The sequence below is a fragment of the Camelus dromedarius genome, chromosome 16 (assembly GCF_036321535.1).
Source record: "Camelus dromedarius isolate mCamDro1 chromosome 16, mCamDro1.pat, whole genome shotgun sequence".
NCBI classification, from domain to species: Eukaryota; Metazoa; Chordata; class Mammalia; order Artiodactyla; family Camelidae; genus Camelus; species Camelus dromedarius.
This window is the reverse complement of record NC_087451.1, coordinates 16,928,172-16,954,400: the sequence shown is the minus strand read 5'-3', so window position 1 is coordinate 16,954,400 and position 26,229 is coordinate 16,928,172. Positions and strand designations below refer to the sequence as shown.

Here is a 26,229-nt window from a genome sequence, read left to right as displayed (position 1 = left end):
GCTAAATGTAAAGGTAATGTGGAAATAGAAATAGAATGCGGTAATTTTTACAAAAGTAGGAAGGAGATGTCTTAAGTTTGAGCCACTAAAAGAAAATGATGCCTTTAATGAAAATAATTAACAAGGGAGTAATTTAAGAAACATCAGTCCATTTTGGGTGTGTTTTCAAGGGCTCCTGTGGGACATTTTTGAGTTTGTTTTGTTTTTGTTTTATGTTTTTATTGAAGTATGGTCAGTTCACAATATTGTGTCAATTGCTAGTGCACAGCACAATGCTTCAGTCATATAGGTACATGCATGTATTTGTTTTCATAATTCTTTCCAACATAAGTTACTACAAGATACTCAATATAGGTCCCTGTGCTATACATTATAAACTTGATGTTTATCTATTATATATATATTAGAATTTGCAAATCTCAAACTTTGGGATATTTTTGGAAAAAAAAATACTAGGCAACACAAGGAAGAAAATGGTAAGTTCTACCAAGGAAATTCAAACCAAGCCATGTAGGTTTAGAGAAAGATGTTTCGTTAAATATTAAATATACATATTTGTATGCTCATGTGTATTTACTCTATTATGTATTTTACTATATTCAGTTCAGATATTCAGCTCACCTTCAGTTTTTTTTTTTTAATCTGTAATTTTAATGTCCTGTGTGTCTACTGGACTCTTTGTCATTTGTCCTGCTCTTATGTCATGATCTCTTTTTGTTGTTTCGTGATTGCTATTCCTTCGGTTTCTTTGGGGACCTTAAAGACACCTACTTTAAAGACTTTTCAAATGGCTCTAAAACTTTATTTTTTCATCTATCAGTTCTTCCATTTGTGGAGATTGTTGGCTTCCCCAGCGCCCTGTGATTCCTGGTTGTGGGATTATCTGGAGATTCCGTAAAACCCAAGGCCATCTACCAGCGGCCTCTACTTGGTCTGTACCTGGCTGGGCTCCAGACCAGGGTTTTCTCAGAAGTGTCCACTGTGGGCCTCCACCTCATGTGAGTGACACATTTCTGGGACAGTCCCTTAAGCCTAATGGTTCTGCCCAACCACAGGCATGTGGCTTTGGTTTTTGCCACGACCTTGAAGGGTGGACGTAGCTGCTCTGGTTTATCATCACCAACTGGCAGCACAGATCCTGACACCAGCCAGCTTCAGGGCCCAGCCCGGCTCAGCATTTACACTGTGGCTCACACACAGCACGTTCAGCCCTGCTGTCTTCCCAGCCCCTTCTCCGCCTGCAGCCTCCGCCCTATTTTCTTTTAAGGAGAAGTCTCCATTTCGTGTCTACAAACATGTCCTTCTCATTAATTTTTTTAACACTCTCATGTCTACGTGTTTGGGGTAGAAGGACATGGTTTCAATCATCTTTAACCAGAAGCCATGTGACTTCCCCACACGTGATACAGCCGCTGTTAAAGCAGAGGGGTTCCACAAGCAGGTCGAAATGCACACCCCCAGAGCGCAATGTTATTCCTGGACATGACTTACAACTACTCACATTAGGCCTGTTTGGACCTGCTGGTGAGCAGGATCAGGCTCAGCCTGGGGCAACAGCATAAAGGTGAAAGCAACCTGTAATTTTTATTGAGAGTCAAATTTGAAGCATGCATATTTATTAATTTTTATTATTTTATTAAACGAATACGTAGATTGAGTGCCATGTGCCAGACATAGGGCCTTTGTTTGTAAGCGCCTTACAAACATGGACTAATTTAATGCTTATAACAATCCTGGGACACGGATACTATTATTATAACCCCCATTTTACACATGAGAAAACTGAGGTACAAAGAGGAGTGAACCATGACTGAGATTCTGAGTCCCGTGCGTTGAGCCTATGCTCCCCTATACTTTGTGAGTGTGTGTGTGTGTTTGTATGTGTGTGTGTGTGTGTGTATGACACATGTGACACTAGCTTGTACTTAGGAGCAGGGAGCGTGAAGTCACACTCTGAGTGTGGTGTGACTTTCCACAGCTAGAAGTGGAATGAGGAAGGACAGACGATGGCAGACTCAGGGACCTGGCCCACTGGCACGGGCCTGCTGACCCAGACCAGCTCTGCCCACTTCCTCCCCACCTGCTCACGTGGTCGTGGGGCTGACCGAGGCCTGGCTCAGACGCAGCAGCCTGAGGGCACCAGGGAGGCCCGGCTGCAGCTGGGGCGGTGGGGTCTGTCCTCTCCCACCCTCATCTCAGCATCAGGAAAATCTGTTCACTGTAGACTGGAGGGACTAGGGGCTGGAGACGGCAGAGAGCCATGAAAACAGCTCCTTCCTTAAAAGAAAGGGTGGACAAATCACTCCATCGTTACTCTTCGTGTCTAGGGAGACAGAGAGATGGAAAGAGAGACCAGGGTAAGGACTGAGACAAGAATGAAAAATACAGAGAAGCACAGAAGTACAGAGAGTCTACACAGAAAGGTGCCAAGACAGAAATAGATACAGACACTGGGAGACAGAGAAACACACACCTGGAGGGTGTCTGGATGGAAGGTGCTGGGAGACGGGGTGGGGCTGAGTCAGAACTGATGTGGGGGGATGGTTGTGCAGGAAGCCGAGCCGCTGAGGCCCTGAGGGTTTGGGGTCCTTGGGGAGTCTGGGACAGAAGGGCCTAGAGCCACGGGTTCCCCACCTACCAGTATGGCCTATCCAAGGACGGGGCTGGGGCTGAAGTAGGTGTGCGGAAGTGTATCCAGTCCCCTCCCAAGGCTGCTGGCCTGGGGTCCCTGGAGCTGGGGACAGGTGCCTGCCTTTCCACGTCCTCCTCCCGAACTGTGCCAGCTGGCCCCGTCTCCCCACCCCAGGCCAGTGTCAGGTTCCAGGCTGTTCCCCGGGGGAACTTTGATCTGGAAAGAATGAGGGTGACCGAGCTGGCGGCTGCCCAGGGCCGAGCCGTGCCACTGAGACCTGGCCTGGGCTGCCCCTGCCACCTTCCCACCTGTGGGGGCACCAGGCAGTCACTCCAGGGCTCAGGAGACACAGGTGGGGTCTCTTCTGCTTTCCTGCCCCCCTGTTCTCTCCACTTCCATTCACTGTTCAGTCACTAGTTCCTGCACTGCTCCATTCGGCGCCCCTCCCTTCACTCACTCATTCAAATGGCTGATGGAGCTGGGGGCTGGGCCAGGGGTCAGAGGGATGAGAGAGGCAGGGCCTTGCCCTCTCAGGAGCCCCAGAGATCACTACTCAAGACAGACAGCAGCTCCACACTGGAGGAGGGAGCCAGGGCAGGAGAGGAGGGATATATTTCAATGGGCATGGTGGGCGGGGAGGGGAGGGGAGGAGTGGTAACAGGCCTCATCAGGGACGGCTTCCTGGAGGAGGTGGCATTTAAACTGGGCTCTGAAGACCTAAAGAAGGGAGTCTGCCAGACAGGATGGCAAGTGGAAGGGATGCTTCAGGCAGTGGGACCAGGGCAGCCACAAAGGCAGAAGTGTGGGAGTTTGTGCATTTTGCCGGAAGGGCCTTGAAATGCACCTTAAGGCATTCGACCCACTGTTGGTGGAGGGGAGTCATGGGTCAGAGGGATAGTTTTGTTAGAGAAAGGAGACTCGGGGGGGCTTGCAGGGGAGGTGGCAGCCTGGTGGTGTGGGTGCTGGTCTCCTCCAGGCTTCCCCAAGGAGGTGCTAGCGCCCGCAGAGACCTCCCGTACCGCTCCAGCCCCAAGGGGGACTCCAGAATGATTCTGAGGAAGCCCAGCTTGTGTGTGGGCTGCAAAAGGCTTTGGAGGGCCCTGGCCCAGGCCAGAGCCCAGCCCCCTGCCTCTGCCCAGCCTCCCCACCCCCACTGCTTACTTGGAGTGACACAGCCTTTTTCTGGGCTGAAAGCAGACACTGCCTGGCCTGCGGGGCCCCTGGGGAAGGCCCAGGGAGCCACAGCCCTGGAGCTCTGCCTCCCCCAGTCCCTATAAATAGCCCAGGGACGGGGAGGGGAGGCGGGCCAGGCAGGGCTGGAGGGGGCAAGCCTCCGGTGGGAAGTTGTGGAGCAGCGGGGGAGAAGGGAGGATGAGTCCAGAATTTAGGCCCAGTTCTGCCGCTGATGATGACTGCTCGCCCCTGGGGGTCTCGGGGTCCTCTGGGCCGGGGCAGCCAGGCTGGCGGAGCGGATTGCACGAGCACGTAGACGCAGGGAGTGTCGTTCTAAGAGGACAGGAGGGGCCAGTGCTCCTTCCTGTGTGGCTTTTCAGAGGCACAAGGGTCAGGATATTAGCTGTGAGGGCCCCAGGCCGGGGCTGTCCTGCCCCAGAGACCACAGTGGCCCAGGACAGGCTGTGGTGGGGTGCTGTTCCCAAGGTGGGGGCAGGGCGCTGGGGTGAGTCAGCGGAGACCTTTCCAGGCCATGGGGCCAGGGCTTAGGAGCTGGGACCTGAGTGGGGAGGGGATCCTAGAAATGGAAACTGTGAGCCCCATGGCCTTATCTGGGCTGGAAGCAGCTGTCTCCACTCCACACCCTCCGCAGCCCCTGCCTTTGCTGGGAGGAGGCAGGCCCCTCCACACGGGGATGTGTGCTGTTTGTTCTCTGGGCGGCCTGAGCCTCAGCAGAGGCCCGTGGGAAATTCCTCCTCCACTAGGACCACGAGGGCCCAACGTTGGTCGGGGGTTGAGAAGGTCTGCTCTCTCTTACCCTCTCTCCGGATCAGGGCCACCCTTAAAACCTTGTATGCAAGTCTCCGCAGAGCGCCCAGGATCCCTACCTTCTAGAGACAGACTTCTAGGTCTGGTTAAAGAGGCAGCCAGAGATGGGGCACCTGACTTGTGCAGTCAGACTCACACGGTGATACACAAACGCTTGATATATGGAAGCATATGGAGACGCTCAACATACACATACAGGCATGCGTGCGTTCTACGCTGACACATGTGCAGCAGGCATGCATTTGCGTGTGTCTAGAACACGTTCAGCACTTATGAGCAAATGCATAAAAGTCCCTCCTATAAACACAGGTGCTTGGAAATGTACCCACACCCCACACGCCACATACACGTGCAGGTCCTGTAGACTCTGCAATGCCCACATCTTCCCTCCGCACTGACACACCCACACTGGGACACGCAAGCATGATACGTGCACAGACACGTCCTCAGATACGTGGGAGAAAGATGAAAATGTGTGTCCAGCTGAGTGTCCCTGGGATGGAGTTTAAAGGAGGGTTTGGTAGAGGGGAATTGGAGTGACCCAGGGGGCAGGGGTCTCTTCCGTCCCCCCACGCAGGGGCCTCAGGGTTCCAGGATTCAGGAGAGTTCAGGCAGGCAGAGCTCTGGGGCAGAGGGCAGAGCCCCATGTGTCCCTCTCCTAGTCCTGGCCGGAGATGAGGCCTGGGGCCTCCACGACTGGCCCCCCGGGCTCCTGCGCAGCCTCCACCACACTCCCACCTCCTTGCTTAGCATTCCCCTTGGCTCCCGAACCCAGCAACCTGGCAGGAAAAGATAAACGTAAGCCTTGCATCCACACCCATATGGATCTCATAACAAGGCAACAGTTTCCAGGGCAGAGGCTGGATTTCAGATTGGAGAGGAGGGGTGGGAGATCCTTTGTTTGCCGAGGGGTCCGGCCCTGGAGTGCATTGCTCCACTGGGTCCTTGTTAGTCTACTCCCTTTGGGTGCCTGCAGCTGGGAACCCTGGAGAGTGGGGAATGACTGGCTTCACACACCTTCCCAATTATGAGAACTCCCAGGCCCATCAGCCACCCAGCAAGCTGAGGGCTGCAGGCAGGCAGGGCCCATCAGGGCCTGGCAGATAATGGGTCTGGCCTGGCCCCTGACCTTCCAACCTGAGCCCATCCTGGCAGAGGGGCTTGGAGGGGTGAAGTGACCAGTGAGGTTGGCAGCTGCCTTTGACTCAGTGCAAAGGCTGTGACCTTCGAGACAGGGTTGTGCAGTACCTGTGAGCCCCCTGTGGCTCATCGTGGCCGCTAACGCACCCTCTCCGTCACCCATCTAAGTCCATCCTGGAGGTTCGACTGGCTCCCAAGTGAGTCCCCTTTTTCGAGGTATCCCATCACCCCATGTTCACAGAGCACTTTCTAAAGCCAGTTGTCTCTCCAGGTGTGGGGGTGGATGAACAGCTGAGACAGACAGCCCCAGCTCTCTGAGGATGGGGTCCAACACATGCACGCAAGTGTGTATATGCACCTCACCCACGCCCGGGGACTCGGGTGCAGAAGGTGGAGGAGTGGGCCTGACAAGTGGGCCCAGGAATGCAGTGGCCTGCACCATCCCACTTCTTATGGCCTTTCCCCGCCCTGTAAGCCTTGTGTGCCTTCTCGGGACCTGAGGAGTCTGGGGAGGGGGTGGGACCTTCAGGCCTGAGGGCTGGAGGCTGCTGGGTATATGGAGAGGGGCTGGGCTGGCGATGGAGAAGCGGCAGTCATCGGTATGGAGGTGGGGGTGGGTGACACCACCCAGAAAGAGTCTGCGGGTGAAAGGGGTCAGGCCCAGATCAGAGCCCTGGGGACCACGGTTAAAGGGTGAGGGAAAGAACAGCCACTCAGGAAGGTCCCTGGGGAGGAGAAGCTGAGGGGGTGGGAGGGCAGTCAGGACAGGCAGGAGGAGGGATGGTCCTCAGAGGGCAGTGCCGGAGGGCCTGGAGGGGGTTCTGAAGAGTTCTGAGGAGCAGTTCCAGGGAACAGGAGCCTCCAGGCAAATGGGAGCAGGAGGAGCTGCCCAGACTTGGCTGAATTTGACTGCTGCCCCCAGAGGGGTGCTGGGACTAGAGGAAGGGCCCTGGGTTTTGCACGTGTCGTTGTGGACCTTACTTGTGGCCTCGGGCCTGTCCGTGTCCCTCCCGGGGCCTCCGTTCCCCCATCTCATCTCCTGGCTTCATGGTTTGGGCTTGGCAAGGATTTGACTGCGTGAGGTGACGGCAGGGGACTCAGGAAGCCTTGTCCCACATCCTACTTCCAGCCCAGCAGCACAGCAGATCAAGGGACCAGCGGGCGGTGGACAGGTCACAGCCAGGGGAAGGGAAGCTGGAAGGGTGGGTGTCAGGGCCCCTGGGACTCAGTGGGAGGTCGGCCTCGCTAGCCCGCTGACATCAGGGCTGGTGAATGTGGAGGGAGTTCAGCAGGGTCCATCAGCCCTCACCTCCTCCACAGTCTGTTACCCGGCAGGAGCTGGGGGAGGGTTGGAGGAGGGGCCTTGAGGGGATGGCTGAGAGGAACCCCTGGGGCCTGGGGCAAGCTGCAGCCTCCCCCCAGGTGGCGTGGAGCAGGCTCTTGGGTAGCACTGGTTGTTGATCACCCCCTCCCCACCTCAGCATCACCCCCTCCGCCCTCACTCCTGCTCTCCCTGCCCCTCTGCCCCTCTTCCTCCCACTCCTGGTTCATCTCTCCTCTCCTAGGCTCATCTCCAGCTACTTACTCAGCGGTCTGACTGTCAGCAGTCAGAGAAGCCAAGGGGGATGGTATGTTTCTGGTACTGTCTGCCCAAAACCCACTGCAAGCCCCATCTCTGCCCTTGCCAGTCACAGATGGAGCCCTGCCCAGCCCCTCCCAGATGTCGTCATGGTACATCAGGAGAGACCAGGTAACCTGCCTGAGTTGGGAGAATGTGGGTGGATCCTCGGCAGCTAGTCCCTAGAATCTATCAACCGTTAGGGTTCCCAGCCTAGAGACCCAGCCAGGCTTCTTTCTCCGGGAAGCTGGGAGAGAAGGCCAGACCCCTGCCTGCCCCCACTCCCCTCTATGCTGCCGGACCAGGCACAGGCCCAGGTTCACATCGGCTATGGGGACAGGGACCAGGCTGTTCAGTCCCTCCCAAACTTCCCCACCTGGTCATTCCTCAGGTCCTGCGAAGGAAGTGGCTGGGCTTTCCTGGCAGAGACCAGGGTCTCTAAACTCCAGGCTCCCATGCTCAGACCTGGAGGGGCTGAGTGCTACTTGGGGCAGAAGCTGTAGCAGAAGCCTCTCTCCTAGTCTCTATCAAAGATTCCACCCAGAGAAAGAATGCAGGGAGCAGTCTGGCTCACCCTGTGCTGAGAGCAACTTACAAAACACAAACACACACACACACACACACACACACACAAACACACACACACACACACACACACACACACACACACACACCATGCACGCCTTTTGGCATTTGACTTTCTCATAAAATAATTGCTGGAAGGCTCCTTGGATTAGGTAACCCAGTGTTCCTGTCCCTGTGGAGGAGTGAGAGAGGGGGGATTGGCGTTCAGCATCTGTTACGCTGATCCAGCTCCTTTGGGGCAGAGCAGGCCAGTCCAGGAGGTCTGTGGCTGCAAACATCTTCGGAAGCCCAGTGTGACAGAAACAAGTCTTTCAGGCCTCTCGTTCCCCTGCCACCTGGCTGTGCCTGCCCAGCCACTAGCCCTCTTTCAAGTGGGCCAGGCCTAGGAAGGAGAAGGCTAATCAGGAGAGGCTTTTTGCACAAAGAAGGAGGAGATGCTCCCATTTTTTATTTTAAATCAATTTTACTATGTACATGAGATCAGACAGCACCTTTGCCCATCGTTCTGTCATTCCGAAGCAAAAGCTATTTTCATTCCTCCCTTTCTCGTGATGTTTGGAGGTTGGGGGTTATGGAAGGGAGGAATATCTGGGTTCCAGCATGAAAGGGGTGTTGAGAGGGAATCGAGGTGGGAGCCCTGGCCTGTAACCACAGGCCAGGGACTGAGACTTGATGGAGGGAGAGAGGTGATTAGTCCCATGGTCTCTGACCCAAGAATTTGGAGATTCGGTCCTAAGCACACCTTCTCTTCTCTGTTTGACCTCAGTCACTTGTGGATGCCCCAACAGGGGCCACTCAGTGAGCTCAGAGCCCCGTGACCACTGGCAGGAAGGACACAGGAATCTTGTTACACAGAGTGGGGCTGGGAGGGGAGAGTGCATAATTGCAGAGACAAGGAGGGACCTCACCACCTGTCTCCCTCTCCCTTAGGTGCAAGAAATTCCAGGCCAAGATGCCACACGTAAGTATGTGCTTGTGAGGGCCGTGTCCACGGCTTAGAGCGGGCAGTCATGTGCACAGGGTGACAGTTCTGGGGGTTACTGCTGCCGCTCTCAGGTCCCCCAGAGCAGTGGGGGATCCCTACCCCCAGTAGTACCTGGGCCCTGAGAGTGAGAGCCCCGTGGGAACGCATAACCCACGTCCGCTGTCTCCTAAATCAAGTCCACTTGGGGGTCGAGGCCTTCCTCTGACGGCCCGCAGTCCCTCCCACATGTCGCACACTGCTTCTCCAGGGTCAAGGGGGTCTCCGCCTTGGCACTCCCCCTGAGCTCCGCACCGACGGAGACGAGAGGCTGGGCGAGCTCTTCTCCAGCGCCACTGGCGGCTCTCCCCCTCGCCGCATTGCGTGGGTCACAGGGGCTGGGGTTGGGGGTGACCCCGAGCCGCCAGGCCCCGCCCACAGGCACCGCCCCCAAGCGGCGCCCATTCCCGGGGCTCGCCGGGCTCGCCCCGCCCTCTGCCCGCCCCTCCCACCGCCCCTCAGTTGAACCCAGGCTGGAGTCCTCCTGGGTGGTTCTGAGGCCCCTGTTAATGCCATGGCTGAAACCCCCGACCCCTGCTGGTCACCTGTTTCAGGTCCGGGTGATGGGCCCCCCGAAGCCGCCCAAACCATCCCAACACCAGAGCCCCACAAGCCTCGCCCTGTGAGCCTCTCCTTGCGGCAGCCTCATCAGCCAGTCACGGCCGTCACACGAGTCTCCGAGAAGTTCTCTGGGGAGACCTCAGCCACAGCTCTCTCGCCCACGTCTGCTGCCATCCTGGGGGGCCTCAGCTCAAGCCCCAGCGCGGCCACCACATCCTGGACTCCCAGTCCCAGTGGTAGGAGCAGGAGACCATGACCTCAAAATGTGAAGGAGGGCAGGGGCTGGGGGTGGTTTGCAAGAGACTCAGAAATCCTGGGGCCGGGCCCTACCCGCTCTGCCTGTCACTGCCACCCCCGTCCCCAGCTCGCCTGCTCCATCAGATGGGGCCCATCTTTCCCGGCTCCTCTCCCAGAGCTGCTGTGAAGTAGCCTCATCCTGCGGGGTATGACCATGGCTTTTACTGCAGATCAAGGCTGTGGTTAGAAGGTGGCCGCCTACCCTGCACACTTTGTGTGTAACAGACCTGGCGTGGTCCCCCTGGGGCTGTCTTGGACCTGTGATCAGGCCCCAGTGGTGTGCCCTTGGGTCGGGCTGTGTGGATTTCCAGAATGAGGGCTTGGTAACATGGTGTTTACTGGATATGTAGCACAGGAGGTCCTGGGCTCTGTGCTCTCAAATGCAGTGAGGAGTACTTTAAAGGACCTCTTTTATGTCATTGCTCTATGTTCCAACATCCTTTCTCCTCAACTGTTGGCCCAGGCAGGGTCAGCTTAGCCCAGAGGTCCTGTCAGTGCCCAGAGTGATGCTGGGTGAATAGCTCAGGGCGGGGTCAAAGGATGGGAGGCAGGCAGTGGTGGCCCTCCCCAAGGCCAGGGTTTGTTATTTCTCTCCCTCCCTTTGTCCCGCAGAGAAGAACTCTTCCCTCCCACGGTCTTTGTCCAGCTCTGGCTATGGGGGGGTGACGGCCAGCAGGAACGATAACAGGCGAGTCAGGGCCCCTGTTCCCGGTGGCAGGGTCGTCACTCCCCAGGAAGTGTCTGGGCTTGGCCTTGGACCCAGGCTACCCAGGCCCCTGCACGGAGCTCCCAGTGCCAACCCCAGGAGGAGGCACCTTCCTTGGCTTGGTGCCTCTGGATAACTAAGGCAGCAGTGTCGCTGAGTGGGGTTTGAGAGGAGAAATGAGGCAGCGAAGCTTGGTAGAGAGTTTTGTTTGGAACAATACGGCGGAGGGCTGGTATCTTTAAGGATCCTTCAAAGCAAGTCTGTCCAAAGATTGGAGAGAGTTTCTCAGTCCCCACAGGATGGATCTTCAGCCATCCTGGCTAGGCTCCCTCTGAGCTGGGGGCTTCCTGCTTGTGGACTGAGGAGTTACCTGGAGAGGCCCTTACCCTGGGGGAGGCCTGTGAGGGGGTTCCCTGTGTTACAGGCTGCCTCCTGGCCTCTGGTTGTCCCCATGCGCTGCCCCCAGGCCCTCTGAACTGTGATCGGAGCTGGGTGTTGGGTGGGGTCTGGCTTGGCTTTTTTCTCCCCCTCTTAATAATAAAAGGAGAATTGTGACTTTCTGACAAACTGTTTTAGGGGGGAAACAGAGGAGATCTTATTTAGTGGTGGCGAGGAGGGGGCCTGATCCTGGTGGGGCTGGTTCTGGGTGCTTGTCCTGCCAGGAGGCCGCCCCTGCCCACCCCAGGCATTGACACCTGCCGAGGGGCGATTATGCCCAGAGAGGGGGCCCACTGCTGGCCAGGCCGGCCTCAGACAGCAGCTCAGTTCCAAAAACCTGTGGAACCGGTGGGGGCTGGAACAGGGGTGCTTCCTCTCTGCCTATAGCCCAGCCGCTGCCTCATTTCACATTCAGTGGGGTGGAGGCCCGGGGCCTGTGCGAGCTAGTGATGGCCAGATCTGTGCTCTTGACTCAGTGGTCTCTCCTCAGCCCACCTCGGGTGACGCCACCCCAGTCGTCCCCCTCCCCGCAGCCGCCAGCCACGACTCAGGCCCATCGGCAGGGGGAGCGTCGCCGGGAGCTGGTGCAGTCACAGACGCTGCCCCGCACCTCGGGGGCACAGGCCCGGAAGGCATTGTTTGAGAAATGGGAGCAGGATACAGAAGCCAGCAAGTATGGATGCTCTTAGCACCCTCCCAGATCAGTCAGGGCCCCCAAAGGAAGCCTGAGCCCACACTGGGGTCAGGCAGGCAGGCAGAGCAAAGCTGGCCCTGTCCTGTTCCCCCGAGGGCAGTTCCCCAAGATGTGACCTCTCAGGCAAGACATAGGTCAGGGCTGGCTACAGGGCCGGCTGAGGGGCAGGTGGCTCCAGTTCTGGGGAGGGAGGCTGTGATGAGACCCCAGCCCCTCTCCCACATTCCCAGAGGGATCTCTAGGCACCCTCACACCCACATCCCTCATCCAACTGAAGAGGTTGGTTTCCAGGCATGACTGGGGAGACCAGAGGGCAGTCACTGGGATTCCCAGCAGAAGCTGGAGGTGACACAGTGAGACCCCAGTACCACTGGCTCCCTGTCACACTACACCACCCGCCCCATTAGAAACGGCCACCTTTGCATGTTTATCCAGCCCTCCTGTCAGTGAGTGGTATTGACTCCTGTTACATTTAGGGTTGGCCCAGGCCTATGAGACAATGACCCACCCCCCGTAGTGGCTCCCAAGGCTCTGACTCTGGTGAGGGGGACAGACCCAGGAAGTGTCCCACTGACCCAGACAACCTGATCTTGGCCGATAAAGAGTGTCTTTGGGGCCTAGAATAGGAAACCATGAGGGAGGGTGGCCTCGGAAGGAGCTCAGAGGAGGGGTGGGATGGAGGCAAGGAGGGTTTTCCAAGCAGAGGGCAGGGGCATGGGCCATGTGGGGTCAGGTCCTCTGCCGCAGGATCGCCAGTGTGGGAAGTACACAGGGGGCCTGGAGGCTGGAAGGGGGCTGGTCCTGCCGGACCCCATCACTGGACGCAGTGCAGCTGGGACACGGGGCACACGCCTGGACGTGGGCGTGGGGCTGGGAGGTTGCCTGCCGACAGAGCATCTCCCTGGGTGAGCAGAGCTGGTGAGGCACATTCCCGGAGCAGATGGCAGCTGAGAGGCAGCCCCCTGGCCCCCAGCCCCCAGCAGGCCTGCCCTCTCTCCACAGGGGGAAGGGCGAGACCCGGGCAAAGCTGAAGCGCTCACAGAGCTTCGGAGTGGCCAGCGCCAGCAGCATCAAGCAGATTCTGCTCGAGTGGTGTCGCAGCAAGACCATCGGCTACCAGGTGAGGCAGGCTGGCCCGGCTGTTGGGCCCCTCCAGAGGCCGCAGTGGACATCACCCACCTACCCTGCTCTTGTTCCCTGAGCCAGTATGGATGCTAAAATTTTCAGAAAGCTGATTATAACAACAGAGCCATTCCTCTTTGGCCAATCTTGGAATCAATTCCATTTAAAAACCATTATGTGCTTAACGCTGGGAGTAAGATGAAGTGCCTTCTCCATGGAGTTTAGTGGCCAGAGGGTGTGCCAGACAATTAAAAATGACTAAAATCAGAGAGATGATTATAAGGGCTGTGAAGGAAGTAAAGTGGGTGCTATCTGCAGTATTTCAAGAAAATTATTTAACATGCTGACTTTATTTTTTGAGAGGGAAGAGGTAATCACATTTTTTTTTATTTATTTACATATATACTATATCTTAAAAATATATTTTTATTGAAGTATAGTCAGTTTACACTGTTGTGTCAATTTCTGGTGTACAGCACAATACACAGTCATATAGGAACATACATAGATTTGTTTTCTTATTTTTTAACCATAAGTTACTAGAAGATACTGAATATCGTTCCCTGTGCTATACAGTATAAACTTGTTTGTCTATTTTATTTATAGTGTTAGTATCTGCAAGTCTCCAATGCCCAGTTTATCCCTTCCCACCCCTTTCCCCACTATTTTTAATGGAGGTACTGGGATTGAATCCAGGACCTTGTGCGTGCTAGGTACACACTAACCACAGAGCTATACCTCCCCCCAACATGCTGACTTTAACATTCTAGGTGTCTTCTCTGTGTGTGCACACAGGGTAGACCTCTGAAAAGGGGCATTGTAATTGCTTCTAGACTAATGGCTGTGCTGAGACAAGGTGAGATGTGCAAATTTTCCCATGCCGAGGTAAAGAGCTGTTCACTTGGTTTCCAACAGTTTTTCTCAGAGTGAATTGCTCACCTACTCCAAAACCCTTCCTACAGAAATTTTAGAGTCATCACTGATTCAGTGGTAACCCCTAATAATAGAGTGGTGAATTTTATAATCAGACATGGATGCTGAGAGTTCAGAGGACATGGCAACATTTTAAAATATCTAACTGTAAGGTGTATTCCCCTCCTGCCGCCCTGACTGGTGCTCATTTTGTAGGTCAGCTACTTTTCTTGGAAGCAGTGTGGCCAAGGGGAGGAAGAATGTCTCTCAGATGTCAGCTTTGAGGAGGAGGAGTTCAGATGCCCAGAACTGGGCTAGCACTTCTGAATCTTCCTGAAGGCCGGGCCCTGTGACTTCCTTGGGAAGCTCTGCACCACCTCACCCCCACCCCTGCGCTGCTGGAGCCTGGGGCCACTCTGGTCTGCAGCCCAAATCCTGCCTCGTTGTGCTGGGGGGCCAGGCTGGGGTTGGAGAGAGGGCCTGGCAGGACGTGTCACCTTTGCTGGGAGAAGAATGGCTTGGACCCTGGGAAAAAGCCTGACTGTGGTTGCATCTTCACTCTGACCTAATAAATGAGGTGTCACTACAGGGTGGGACATGAGGTAGGGGAGGGGCGCACGTGTAGCCAAGCTGCCATTTCGCTTCGGTGTCTGTTCAGTGTGCCTGGCCAGTTTCCTACTAGCCTGTGTCACTGTGCCCGAATCGTCTTTGTGTTATGTTTCCCCAGTATTTTTGGCTGCTGCAGCTCTTTGCTTGGCAACCACTCTGGCTGCTGGTCCAGGGATGGCCCCTGAGGTGGTCCCTGGGCTCTGTCCAGCAGACCCCCAACTCACAATCAGGGGAGTTTAATTCTTTCACACAGGAGTCCGCTGAGACTACTTCTGTACACGGATGTGGAGTCAAATGGAGAGCTGCCTGCAGGGCCATACGAAGATGTTGCTGTTCCACGTCAAGGTGAGAATGACAGGATAACCCAGCATCAAAAGCTCCCAGAGGAGGTTCCAGTGCTAGGCTGGGATCAGAATCAGGCCCCAGCTCTGTCTCGACCTAAAGGTAATAAGATCAAAGCTGTAGATATAGATCTACCTTTGGATCTTCTGGGAAGCCCAGATCAGCCTCCAGAGCCCCCTGAGGAGGCTGAAATGTCCTCATCCCTGCAGGAGGCCCAGGCTCAGCGTCCAGAGCCCACTCAGGAGGTTGAGTCTCCACCCCAGCAAGAGGGTCCTGCTCAAAATCCACAGACCCCTGGGAAGGTTGAATCTTTTCCGCCCCAGGCAGAGGCCCAGGCTCAGCGTCCAGAGGCCACTGAAGAGACAGAACCAGCTCCACTTCAGCAGGGGGCTCTGTCTCAGCCTTCAGAGGGCCCTGAGGAAGTAGGCGCTGCAGTCCCTTGGGGGGAGGGAGGGCTTCAGGAGCTTTTAGCTGAACAATTAAGGCCTCATGGTCCCAATGAGAATGAAGCTCAGCAGTCAGACCTGCACAGTGTCAGTGTTAACCCTGTGGATCTGGCACTTACTATAAATCCAGAGGTCACTAATGTGGTTGAAACTTCTCCAGTTCTGCAGGAGGCCCCCTATCAGCCTCCAGAGAGCCCTGAGGAGGTGGAACCTTCTCCAGTCCAGGAGGAAGCTGCGTCTCAGCCTCCAGAGAGCCCCGAGGAGGTGCAACCTTCACTTGAGCAGGAGGCCCAGGCTCAGCCTGCAGAGCATCCTGAGGAGGCGGAACCTCCTCCATTCCCTCAGGAGGCCCAGGCTCAGCCTGCAGAGCGCCCTGAGTATGACTCTGCCCCACTCCAGCAAGAGGCCCCAGCGCAAGTTCCGGGGTCCCCTGGTGAGAATGTACCTCAGTTTCCAGCGAGTGAAGAGGCAGCAGCTCGACCTGGAAGTAACTATCCAGCTCACTCCAAGCTGTCCAGTGTTACACTTAAACCTGTGGATTTGGAACTTATGGTCACTCCAGAGCCTGCTAAGGAAGGCGAGTTTACCGCAGCCCAGCAGGAGCCCCGGCCTCAGCCTCCTGAATATTCTGTGGAGGCAGAACCTTCTCCAACCCCGCAGGATGCCACAGGTCAGCCTCCAGAGCCTCCTGAGGAAGCTGAGCCTTCTCCAGGTGAACAGGGACGACCGGCTCAGCCTTATGAGCCTAATGGGGAAGTTGTACCCTTCTCAACCCAGCAGGAGAGCCCAGCTCAGCCCACAGAGCATCCTGAGGTGGTGAACCCAGCCACCCAGCAGGAGAGCCCAGCTCAGTCTCCAGCAGAGATAGAGCCTTCCGCAACCCAGCAGGAAAGCACAGCTCAGCGTCCACAGTCTCCCGCTGAGGCCGAACCCTCTCCAGCTCATTCTCAAGATCATGTGACAACAGCTTCTCCTCCAGGCCAGGATCAAGCTCAGTCTCTGCAGTGGCCCAGTGTCACTGTTAAACCTGTGGACCTTGCACTCACCATAACTTCAGGGCCCACAAGTGAAGCTGGACCTTCTCCGCCCCAACAGGAGGCCTCATCTCAGTCTGCAGGGTCCCCTGAGCAGTTGGAACCGTTACTGGTCGAGCAGGAGGTTCCGGAACAGCCTCCAGCCCCCTCAGGAAATGGTGAACCTTCTCCAGTCCAGCTTGAGCCCCCAACTCAGCCTCCAGAGACCTCTACAGCTGCCACAGCTCAACATCCAGTACATAATGAGGTGACGTTCTCACCTGCAGGGCCAGGTGAAGCTCAGCATCCAGTGATGCCTAGTACCATAGGCAAACCCCTGGATCTCACAGTTGTCATCACTCCAGAGCCTGCTAAGGAGGCTGAAAGTTCCCCAGAGCAGCAGGAGGGCTCTGCTCATTTTCCCGTTTCCCCCGAGCAGGCTGAAATTTCTCCAGTCCAGTCTAAGCCTCTTTCTCCGTCTCCGGAGCACCCTGGGAAGGTTGAATCTCCCAGGACAACAAGAGGCCACAGCTCAGACTACAGGTCCCCCTGAGGGGGTGGGGCTTTCTTCGGTCCAGGAGGAAGCCCCGTCTCAACCTCCAGAGCCACCTAAGGAGGTTGAGATGACAGTTGGAAGACCAGGACAGAATCACGCTCAGCATTCCAGCTCGCCCAGTGTCACTCATAAAGCTTTGGACCTGGGGCTGACCGAGGCCTGGCTCAGACGCAGCAGCCTGAGGGCACCAGGGAGGCCCGGCTGCAGCAGGGGCGGTGGGGTCTGTCCTCTCCCACCCTCATCTCAGCATCAGGAAAATCTGTTCACTGTAGACTGGAGGGACTAGGGGCTGGAGACGGGGGAGAGCCATGAAAACAGCTCCTTCCTTAAAAGAAAGGGTGGACAAATCACTCCATCGTTACTCTTCGTGTCTAGGGAGACAGAGAGATGGAAAGAGAGACCAGGGTAAGGACTGAGACAAGAATGAAAAATACAGAGAAGCACAGAAGTACAGAGAGTCTAGACAGAAAGGTGCCAAGACAGAAATAGATACAGACACTGGGAGACAGAGAAACACACACCTGGAGGGTGTCTGGATGGAAGGTGCTGGGAGACGGGGTGGGGCTGAGTCAGAACTGATGTGGGGGGATGGTCGTGCAGGAAGCCGAGCCGCTGAGGCCCTGAGGGTTTGGGGTCCTTGGGGAGTCTGGGACAGAAGGGCCTAGAGCCACGGGTTCCCCACCTACCAGTATGGCCTATCCAAGGACGGGGCTGGGGCTGAAGTAGGTGTGCGGAAGTGTATCCAGTCCCCTCCCAAGGCTGCTGGCCTGGGGTCCCTGGAGCTGGGGACAGGTGCCTGCCTTTCCGCGTCCTCCTCCCGAACTGTGCCAGCTGGCCCCGTCCCCACACCCCAGGCCAGTGTCAGGTTCCAGGCTGTTCCCCGGGGGAACTTTGATCTGGAAAGAATGAGAGTGACCGAGCTGGCGGCTGCCCAGGGCCGAGCCGTGCCACTGAGACCTGGCCTGGGCTGCCCCTGCCACATTCCCACCTGTGGGGGCACCAGGCAGTCACTCCAGGGCTCAGGAGACACAGGTGGGGTCTCTTCTGCTTTCCTGCCCCCCTGTTCTCTCCACTTCCATTCACTGTTCAGTCACTAGTTCCTGCACTGCTCCATTCGGCGCCCCTCCCTTCACTCACTCATTCAAATGGCTGATGGAGCTGGGGGCTGGGCCAGGGGTCAGAGGGATGAGAGAGGCAGGGCCTTGCCCTCTCAGGAGCCCCAGAGATCACTACTCAAGACAGACAGCAGCTCCACACTGGAGGAGGGAGCCAGGGCAGGAGAGGAGGGATATATTTCAATGGGCATGGTGGGCGGGGAGGGGAGGGGAGGAGTGGTAACAGGCCTCATCAGGGACGGCTTCCTGGAGGAGGTGGCATTTAAACTGGGCTCTGAAGACCTAAAGAAGGGAGTCTGCCAGACAGGATGGCAAGTGGAAGGGATGCTTCAGGCAGTGGGACCAGGGCAGCCACAAAGGCAGAAGTGTGGGAGTTTGTGCATTTTGCCGGAAGGGCCTTGAAATGCACCTTAAGGCATTCGACCCACTGTTGGTGGAGGGGAGTCATGGGTCAGAGGGATAGTTTTGTTAGAGAAAGGAGACTCGGGGGGCTTGCAGGGGAGGTGGCAGCCTGGTGGTGTGGGTGCTGGTCTCCTCCAGGCTTCCCCAAGGAGGTGCTAGCGCCCGCAGAGACCTCCCGTACCGCTCCAGCCCCAAGGGGGACTCCAGAATGATTCTGAGGAAGCCCAGCTTGTGTGTGGGCTGCAAAAGGCTTTGGAGGGCCCTGGCCCAGGCCAGAGCCCAGCCCCCTGCCTCTGCCCAGCCTCCCCACCCCCACTGCTTACTTGGAGTGACACAGCCTTTTTCTGGGCTGAAAGCAGACACTGCCTGGCCTGCGGGGCCCCTGGGGAAGGCCCAGGGAGCCACAGCCCTGGAGCTCTGCCTCCCCCAGTCCCTATAAATAGCCCAGGGACGGGGAGGGGAGGCGGGCCAGGCAGGGCTGGAGGGGGCAAGCCTCCGGTGGGAAGTTGTGGAGCAGCGGGGGAGAAGGGAGGATGAGTCCAGAATTTAGGCCCAGTTCTGCCGCTGATGATGACTGCTCGCCCCTGGGGGTCTCGGGGTCCTCTGGGCCGGGGCAGCCAGGCTGGCGGAGCGGATTGCACGAGCACGTAGACGCAGGGAGTGTCGTTCTAAGAGGACAGGAGGGGCCAGTGCTCCTTCCTGTGTGGCTTTTCAGAGGCACAAGGGTCAGGATATTAGCTGTGAGGGCCCCAGGCCGGGGCTGTCCTGCCCCAGAGACCACAGTGGCCCAGGACAGGCTGTGGTGGGGTGCTGTTCCCAAGGTGGGGGCAGGGCGCTGGGGTGAGTCAGCGGAGACCTTTCCAGGCCATGGGGCCAGGGCTTAGGAGCTGGGACCTGAGTGGGGAGGGGATCCTAGAAATGGAAACTGTGAGCCCCATGGCCTTATCTGGGCTGGAAGCAGCTGTCTCCACTCCACACCCTCCGCAGCCCCTGCCTTTGCTGGGAGGAGGCAGGCCCCTCCACACGGGGATGTGTGCTGTTTGTTCTCTGGGCGGCCTGAGCCTCAGCAGAGGCCCGTGGGAAATTCCTCCTCCACTAGGACCACGAGGGCCCAACGTTGGTCGGGGGTTGAGAAGGTCTGCTCTCTCTTACCCTCTCTCCGGATCAGGGCCACCCTTAAAACCTTGTATGCAAGTCTCCGCAGAGCGCCCAGGATCCCTACCTTCTAGAGACAGACTTCTAGGTCTGGTTAAAGAGGCAGCCAGAGATGGGGCACCTGACTTGTGCAGTCAGACTCACACGGTGATACACAAACGCTTGATATATGGAAGCATATGGAGACGCTCAACATACACATACAGGCATGCGTGCGTTCTACGCTGACACATGTGCAGCAGGCATGCATTTGCGTGTGTCTAGAACACGTTCAGCACTTATGAGCAAATGCATAAAAGTCCCTCCTATAAACGCAGGTGCTTGGAAATGTACCCACACCCCACACGCCACATACACGTGCAGGTCCTGTAGACTCTGCAATGCCCACATCTTCCCTCCGCACTGACACACCCACACTGGGACACGCAAGCATGATACGTGCACAGACACGTCCTCAGATACGTGGGAGAAAGATGAAAATGTGTGTCCAGCTGAGTGTCCCTGGGATGGAGTTTAAAGGAGGGTTTGGTAGAGGGGAATTGGAGTGACCCAGGGGGCAGGGGTCTCTTCCGTCCCCCCACGCAGGGGCCTCAGGGTTCCAGGATTCAGGAGAGTTCAGGCAGGCAGAGCTCTGGGGCAGAGGGCAGAGCCCCATGTGTCCCTCTCCTAGTCCTGGCCGGAGATGAGGCCTGGGGCCTCCACGACTGGCCCCCCGGGCTCCTGCGCAGCCTCCACCACACTCCCACCTCCTTGCTTAGCATTCCCCTTGGCTCCCGAACCCAGCAACCTGGCAGGAAAAGATAAACGTAAGCCTTGCATCCACACCCATATGGATCTCATAACAAGGCAACAGTTTCCAGGGCAGAGGCTGGATTTCAGATTGGAGAGGAGGGGTGGGAGATCCTTTGTTTGCCGAGGGGTCCGGCCCTGGAGTGCATTGCTCCACTGGGTCCTTGTTAGTCTACTCCCTTTGGGTGCCTGCAGCTGGGAACCCTGGGGAGTGGGGAATGACTGGCTTCACACACCTTCCCAATTATGAGAACTCCCAGGCCCATCAGCCACCCAGCAAGCTGAGGGCTGCAGGCAGGCAGGGCCCATCAGGGCCTGGCAGATAATGGGTCTGGCCTGGCCCCTGACCTTCCAACCTGAGCCCATCCTGGCAGAGGGGCTTGGAGGGGTGAAGTGACCAGTGAGGTTGGCAGCTGCCTTTGACTCAGTGCAAAGGCTGTGACCTTCGAGACAGGGTTGTGCAGTACCTGTGAGCCCCCTGTGGCTCATCGTGGCCGCTAACGCACCCTCTCCGTCACCCATCTCAGTCCATCCTGGAGGTTCGACTGGCTCCCAAGTGAGTCCCCTTTTTCGAGGTATCCCATCACCCCATGTTCACAGAGCACTTTCTAAAGCCAGTTGTCTCTCCAGGTGTGGGGGTGGATGAACAGCTGAGACAGACAGCCCCAGCTCTCTGAGGATGGGGTCCAACACATGCACGCAAGTGTGTATATGCACCTCACCCACGCCCGGGGACTCGGGTGCAGAAGGTGGAGGAGTGGGCCTGACAAGTGGGCCCAGGAATGCAGTGGCCTGCACCATCCCACTTCTTATGGCCTTTCCCCGCCCTGTAAGCCTTGTGTGCCTTCTCGGGACCTGAGGAGTCTGGGGAGGGGGTGGGACCTTCAGGCCTGAGGGCTGGAGGCTGCTGGGTATATGGAGAGGGGCTGGGCTGGCGATGGAGAAGCGGCAGTCATCGGTATGGAGGTGGGGGTGGGTGACACCACCCAGAAAGAGTCTGCGGGTGAAAGGGGTCAGGCCCAGATCAGAGCCCTGGGAACCACGGTTAAAGGGTGAGGGAAAGAACAGCCACTCAGGAAGGTCCCTGGGGAGGAGAAGCTGAGGGGGTGGGAGGGCAGTCAGGACAGGCAGGAGGAGGGATGGTCCTCAGGGGGCAGTGCCGGAGGGCCTGGAGGGGGTTCTGAAGAGTTCTGAGGAGCAGTTCCAGGGAACAGGAGCCTCCAGGCAAATGGGAGCAGGAGGAGCTGCCCAGACTTGGCTGGATTTGACTGCTGCCCCCAGAGGGGTGCTGGGACTAGAGGAAGGGCCCTGGGTTTTGCACGTGTCATTGTGGACCTTACTTGTGGCCTCGGGCCTGTCCGTGTCCCTCCCGGGGCCTCCGTTCCCCCATCTCATCTCCTGGCTTCATGGTTTGGGCTTGGCAAGGATTTGACTGCGTGAGGTGACGGCAGGGGACTCAGGAAGCCTTGTCCCACATCCTACTTCCAGCCCAGCAGCACAGCAGATCAAGGGACCAGCGGGCGGTGGACAGGTCACAGCCAGGGGAAGGGAAGCTGGAAGGGTGGGTGTCAGGGCCCCTGGGACTCAGTGGGAGGTCGGCCTCGCTAGCCCGCTGACATCAGGGCTGGTGAATGTGGAGGGAGTTCAGCAGGGTCCATCAGCCCTCACCTCCTCCACAGTCTGGTACCCGGCAGGAGCTGGGGGAGGGTTAGAGGAGGGGCCTTGAGGGGATGGCTGAGAGGAACCCCTGGGGCCTGGGGCAAGCTGCAGCCTCCCCCCAGGTGGCGTGGAGCCGGCTCTTGGGTAGCACTGGTGGTCGATCACCCCCTCCCCACCTCAGCATCACCCCCTCCACCCTCACTCCTGCTCTCCCTGCCCCTCTGCCCCTCTTCCTCCCACTCCTGGTTCATCTCTCCTCTCCTAGGCTCATCTCCAGCTACTGACTCAGCGGTCTGACTGTCAGCAGTCAGAGAAGCCAAGGGGGATGGTATGTTTCTGGTACTGTCTGCCCAGAACCCACTGCAAGCCCCATCTCTGCCCTTGCCAGTCACAGATGGAGCCCTGCCCAGCCCCTCCCAGATGTCGTCATGGTACATCAGGAGAGACCAGGTAACCTGCCTGAGTTGGGAGAATGTGGGTTAATCCTCGGCAGCTAGTCCCTAGAATCTATCAACCGTTAGGGTTCCCAGCCTAGAGACCAAGCCAGGCTTCTTTCTCCGGGAAGCTGGGAGAGAAGGCCAGACCCCTGCCTGCCCCCACTCCCCTCTATGCTGCCGGACCAGGCACAGGCCCAGGTTCACATCGGCTATGGGGACAGGGACCAGGCTGTTCAGTCCCTCCCAAACTTCCCCACCTGGTCATTCCTCAGGTCCTGCGAAGGAAGTGGCTGGGCTTTCCTCGCAGAGACCAGGGTCTCTAAACTCCAGGCTCCCATGCTCAGACCTGGAGGGGCTGAGTGCTACTTGGGGCAGAAGCTGTAGCAGAAGCCTCTCTCCTAGTCTCTATCAAAGATTCCACCCAGAGAAAGAATGCAGGGAGCAGTCTGGCTCACCCTGTGCTGAGAGCAACTTACAAAACACAAACACACACACACACACACACACACACACACACACACACACACACACACACACACACACACACACACACACACACACCATGCACGCCTTTTGGCATTTGACTTTCTCATAAAATAATTGCTGGAAGGCTCCTTGGATTAGGTAACCCAGTGTTCCTGTCCCTGTGGAGGAGTGAGAGAGGGGGGATTGGCGTTCAGCATCTGTTACGCTGATCCAGCTCCTTTGGGGCAGAGCAGGCCAGTCCAGGAGGTCTGTGGCTGCAAACATCTTCGGAAGCCCAGTGTGACAGAAACAAGTCTTTCAGGCCTCTCGTTCCCCTGCCACCTGGCTGTGCCTGCCCAGCCACTAGCCCTCTTTCAAGTGGGCCAGGCCTAGGAAGGAGAAGGCTAATCAGGAGAGGCTTTTTGCACAAAGAAGGAGGAGATGCTCCCATTTTTTATTTCAAATCAACTTTACAATGTAAGTGAGGTCAGACAGCACCTTTGCCCATCGTTCTGTCATTCCGAAGCAAAAGCTATTTTCATTCCTCCCTTTCTCGTGATGTTTGGAGGTTGGGGGTTATGGAAGGGAGGAATATCTGGGTTCCAGCATGAAAGGGGTGTTGAGAGGGAATCGAGGTGGGAGCCCTGGCCTGTAACCACAGGCCAGGGACTGAGACTTGATGGAGGGAGAGAGGTGATTAGTCCCATGGTCTCTGACCCAAGAATTTGGAGATTCGGTCCTAAGCACACCTTCTCTTCTCTGTTTGACCTCAGTCACTTGTGGATGCCCCAACAGGGGCCACTCAGTGAGCTCAGAGCCCCGTGACCACTGGCAGGAAGGACACAGGAATCTTGTTACACAGAGTGGGGCTGGGAGGGGAGAGTGCATAATTGCAGAGACAAGGAGGGACCTCACCACCTGTCTCCCTCTCCCTTAGGTGCAAGAAATTCCAGGCCAAGATGCCACACGTAAGTATGTGCTTGTGAGGGCCGTGTCCACGGCTTAGAGCGGGCAGTCATGTGCACAGGGTGACAGTTCTGGGGGTTACTGCTGCCGCTCTCAGGTCCCCCAGAGCAGTGGGGGATCCCTACCCCCAGTAGTACCTGGGCCCTGAGAGTGAGAGCCCCGTGGGAACGCATAACCCACGTCCGCTGTCTCCTAAATCAAGTCCACTTGGGGGTCGAGGCCTTCCTCTGACGGCCCGCAGTCCCTCCCACATGTCGCACACTGCTTCTCCAGGGTCAAGGGGGTCTCCGCCTTGGCACTCCCCCTGAGCTCTGCACCGACGGAGACGAGAGGCTGGGCGAGCTCTTCTCCAGCGCCACTGGCGGCTCTCCCCCTCGCCGCATCGCGTGGGTCACAGGGGCTGGGGTTGGGGGTGACCCCGAGCCGCCAGGCCCCGCCCACAGGCACCGCCCCCAAGCGGCGCCCATTCCCGGGGCTCGCCGGGCTCGCCCCGCCCTCTGCCCGCCCCTCCCACCGCCCCTCAGTTGAACCCAGGCTGGAGTCCTCCTGGGTGGTTCTGAGGCCCCTGTTAATGCCATGGCTGAAACCCCCGACCCCTGCTGGTCACCTGTTTCAGGTCCGGGTGATGTGGGCCCCCCGAAGCCGCCCAAACCATCCCAACACCAGAGCCCCACAAGCCTCGCCCTGTGAGCCTCTCCTTGCGGCAGCCTCATCAGCCAGTCACGGCCGTCACACGAGTCTCCGAGAAGTTCTCTGGGGAGACCTCAGCCACAGCTCTCTCGCCCACGTCTGCTGCCATCCTGGGGGGCCTCAGCTCAAGCCCCAGCGCGGCCACCACATCCTGGACTCCCAGTCCCAGTGGTAGGAGCAGGAGACCATGACCTCAAAATGTGAAGGAGGGCAGGGGCTGGGGGTGGTTTGCAAGAGACTCAGAAATCCTGGGGCCGGGCCCTACCCGCTCTGCCTGTCACTGCCACCCCCGTCCCCAGCTCGCCTGCTCCATCAGATGGGGCCCATCTTTCCCGGCTCCTCTCCCAGAGCTGCTGTGAAGTAGCCTCATCCTGCGGGGTATGACCATGGCTTTTACTGCAGATCAAGGCTGTGGTTAGAAGGTGGCCGCCTACCCTGCACACTTTGTGTGTAACAGACCTGGCGTGGTCCCCCTGGGGCTGTCTTGGACCTGTGATCAGGCCCCAGTGGTGTGCCCTTGGGTCGGGCTGTGTGGATTTCCAGAATGAGGGCTTGGTAACATGGTGTTTACTGGATATGTAGCACAGGAGGTCCTGGGCTCTGTGCTCTCAAATGCAGTGAGGAGTACTTTAAAGGACCTCTTTTATGTCATTGCTCTATGTTCCAACATCCTTTCTCCTCAACTGTTGGCCCAGGCAGGGTCAGCTTAGCCCAGAGGTCCTGCCAGTGCCAAGAGTGATGCTGGGTGAATAGCTCAGGGTGGGGTCAAAGGATGGGAGGCAGGCAGTGGTGGCCCTCCCCAAGGCCAGGGTTTGTTATTTCTCTCCCTCCCTTTGTCCCGCAGAGAAGAACTCTTCCCTCCCACGGTCTTTGTCCAGCTCTGGCTATGGGGGGGTGACGGCCCGCAGGAACGATAACAGGCGAGTCAGGGCCCCTGTTCCCGGTGGCAGGGTCGTCACTCCCCAGGAAGTGTCTGGCCTTGGCCTTGGACCCAGGCTACCCCGGCCCCTGCACGGAGCTCCCAGTGCCAACCCCAGGAGGAGGCACCTTCCTTGGCTTGGTGCCTCTGGAGAACTAAGGCAGCAGTGTCGCAGGGTGGGGTTTGAGAGGAGAAATGAGGCAGCGAAGCTTGGTAGAGAGTTTTGTTTGGAACAATACGGCGGAGGGCTGGTATCTTTAAGGATCCTTCAAAGCAAGTCTGTCCAAAGATTGGAGAGAGTTTCTCAGTCCCCACAGGATGGATCTTCAGCCATCCTGGCTAGGCTCCCTCTGAGCTGGGGGCTTCCTGCTTGTGGACTGAGGAGTTACCTGGAGAGGCCCTTACCCTGGGGGAGGCCTGTGAGGGGGTTCCCTGTGTTACAGGCTGCCTCCTGGCCTCTGGTTGTCCCCATGCGCTGCCCCCAGGCCCTCTGAACTGTGATCGGAGCTGGGTGTTGGGTGGGGTCTGGCTTGGCTTTTTTCTCCCCCTCTTAATAATAAAAGGAGAATTGTGACTTTCTGACAAACTGTTTTAGGGGGGAAACAGAGGAGATCTTATTTAGTGGTGGCGAGGAGGGGGCCTGATCCTGGTGGGGCTGGTTCTGGGTGCTTGTCCTGCCAGGAGGCCGCCCCTGCCCACCCCAGGCATTGACACCTGCCGAGGGGCGATTATGCCCAGAGAGGGGGCCCACTGCTGGCCAGGCCGGCCTCAGACAGCAGCTCAGTTCCAAAAACCTGTGGAACCGGTGGGGGCTGGAACAGGGGTGCTTCCTCTCTGCCTATAGCCCAGCCGCTGCCTCATTTCACATTCAGTGGGGTGGAGGCCCGGGGCCTGTGCGAGCTAGTGATGGCCAGATCTGTGCTCTTGACTCAGTGGTCT

General features: G+C 57.4%; 2 protein-coding genes across 2 annotated transcripts in view; one reads left to right on the top strand and one right to left on the bottom strand.

Moving 5' to 3' along the window:
• Positions 1-26,229, bottom strand: part of LOC116157877 (uncharacterized) — a 696,771-nt gene that overhangs the window by 212,837 nt on the left and 457,705 nt on the right. The gene's annotated exons all lie outside the window — the stretch shown is intronic.
• On the top strand, positions 2,007-17,516 carry LOC116157899 (cell surface glycoprotein 1-like). Its single transcript, XM_064494921.1, has 9 exons — positions 2,007-2,167; positions 8,907-8,937; positions 9,209-9,365; positions 9,552-9,794; positions 11,387-11,631; positions 12,441-12,598; positions 12,696-12,813; positions 14,567-14,681; positions 15,285-17,516. Exons 1-9 carry the CDS (start codon positions 2,007-2,009, stop codon positions 16,688-16,690), a joined length of 2,634 nt encoding a protein of 877 aa, XP_064350991.1. The 3' UTR covers positions 16,691-17,516.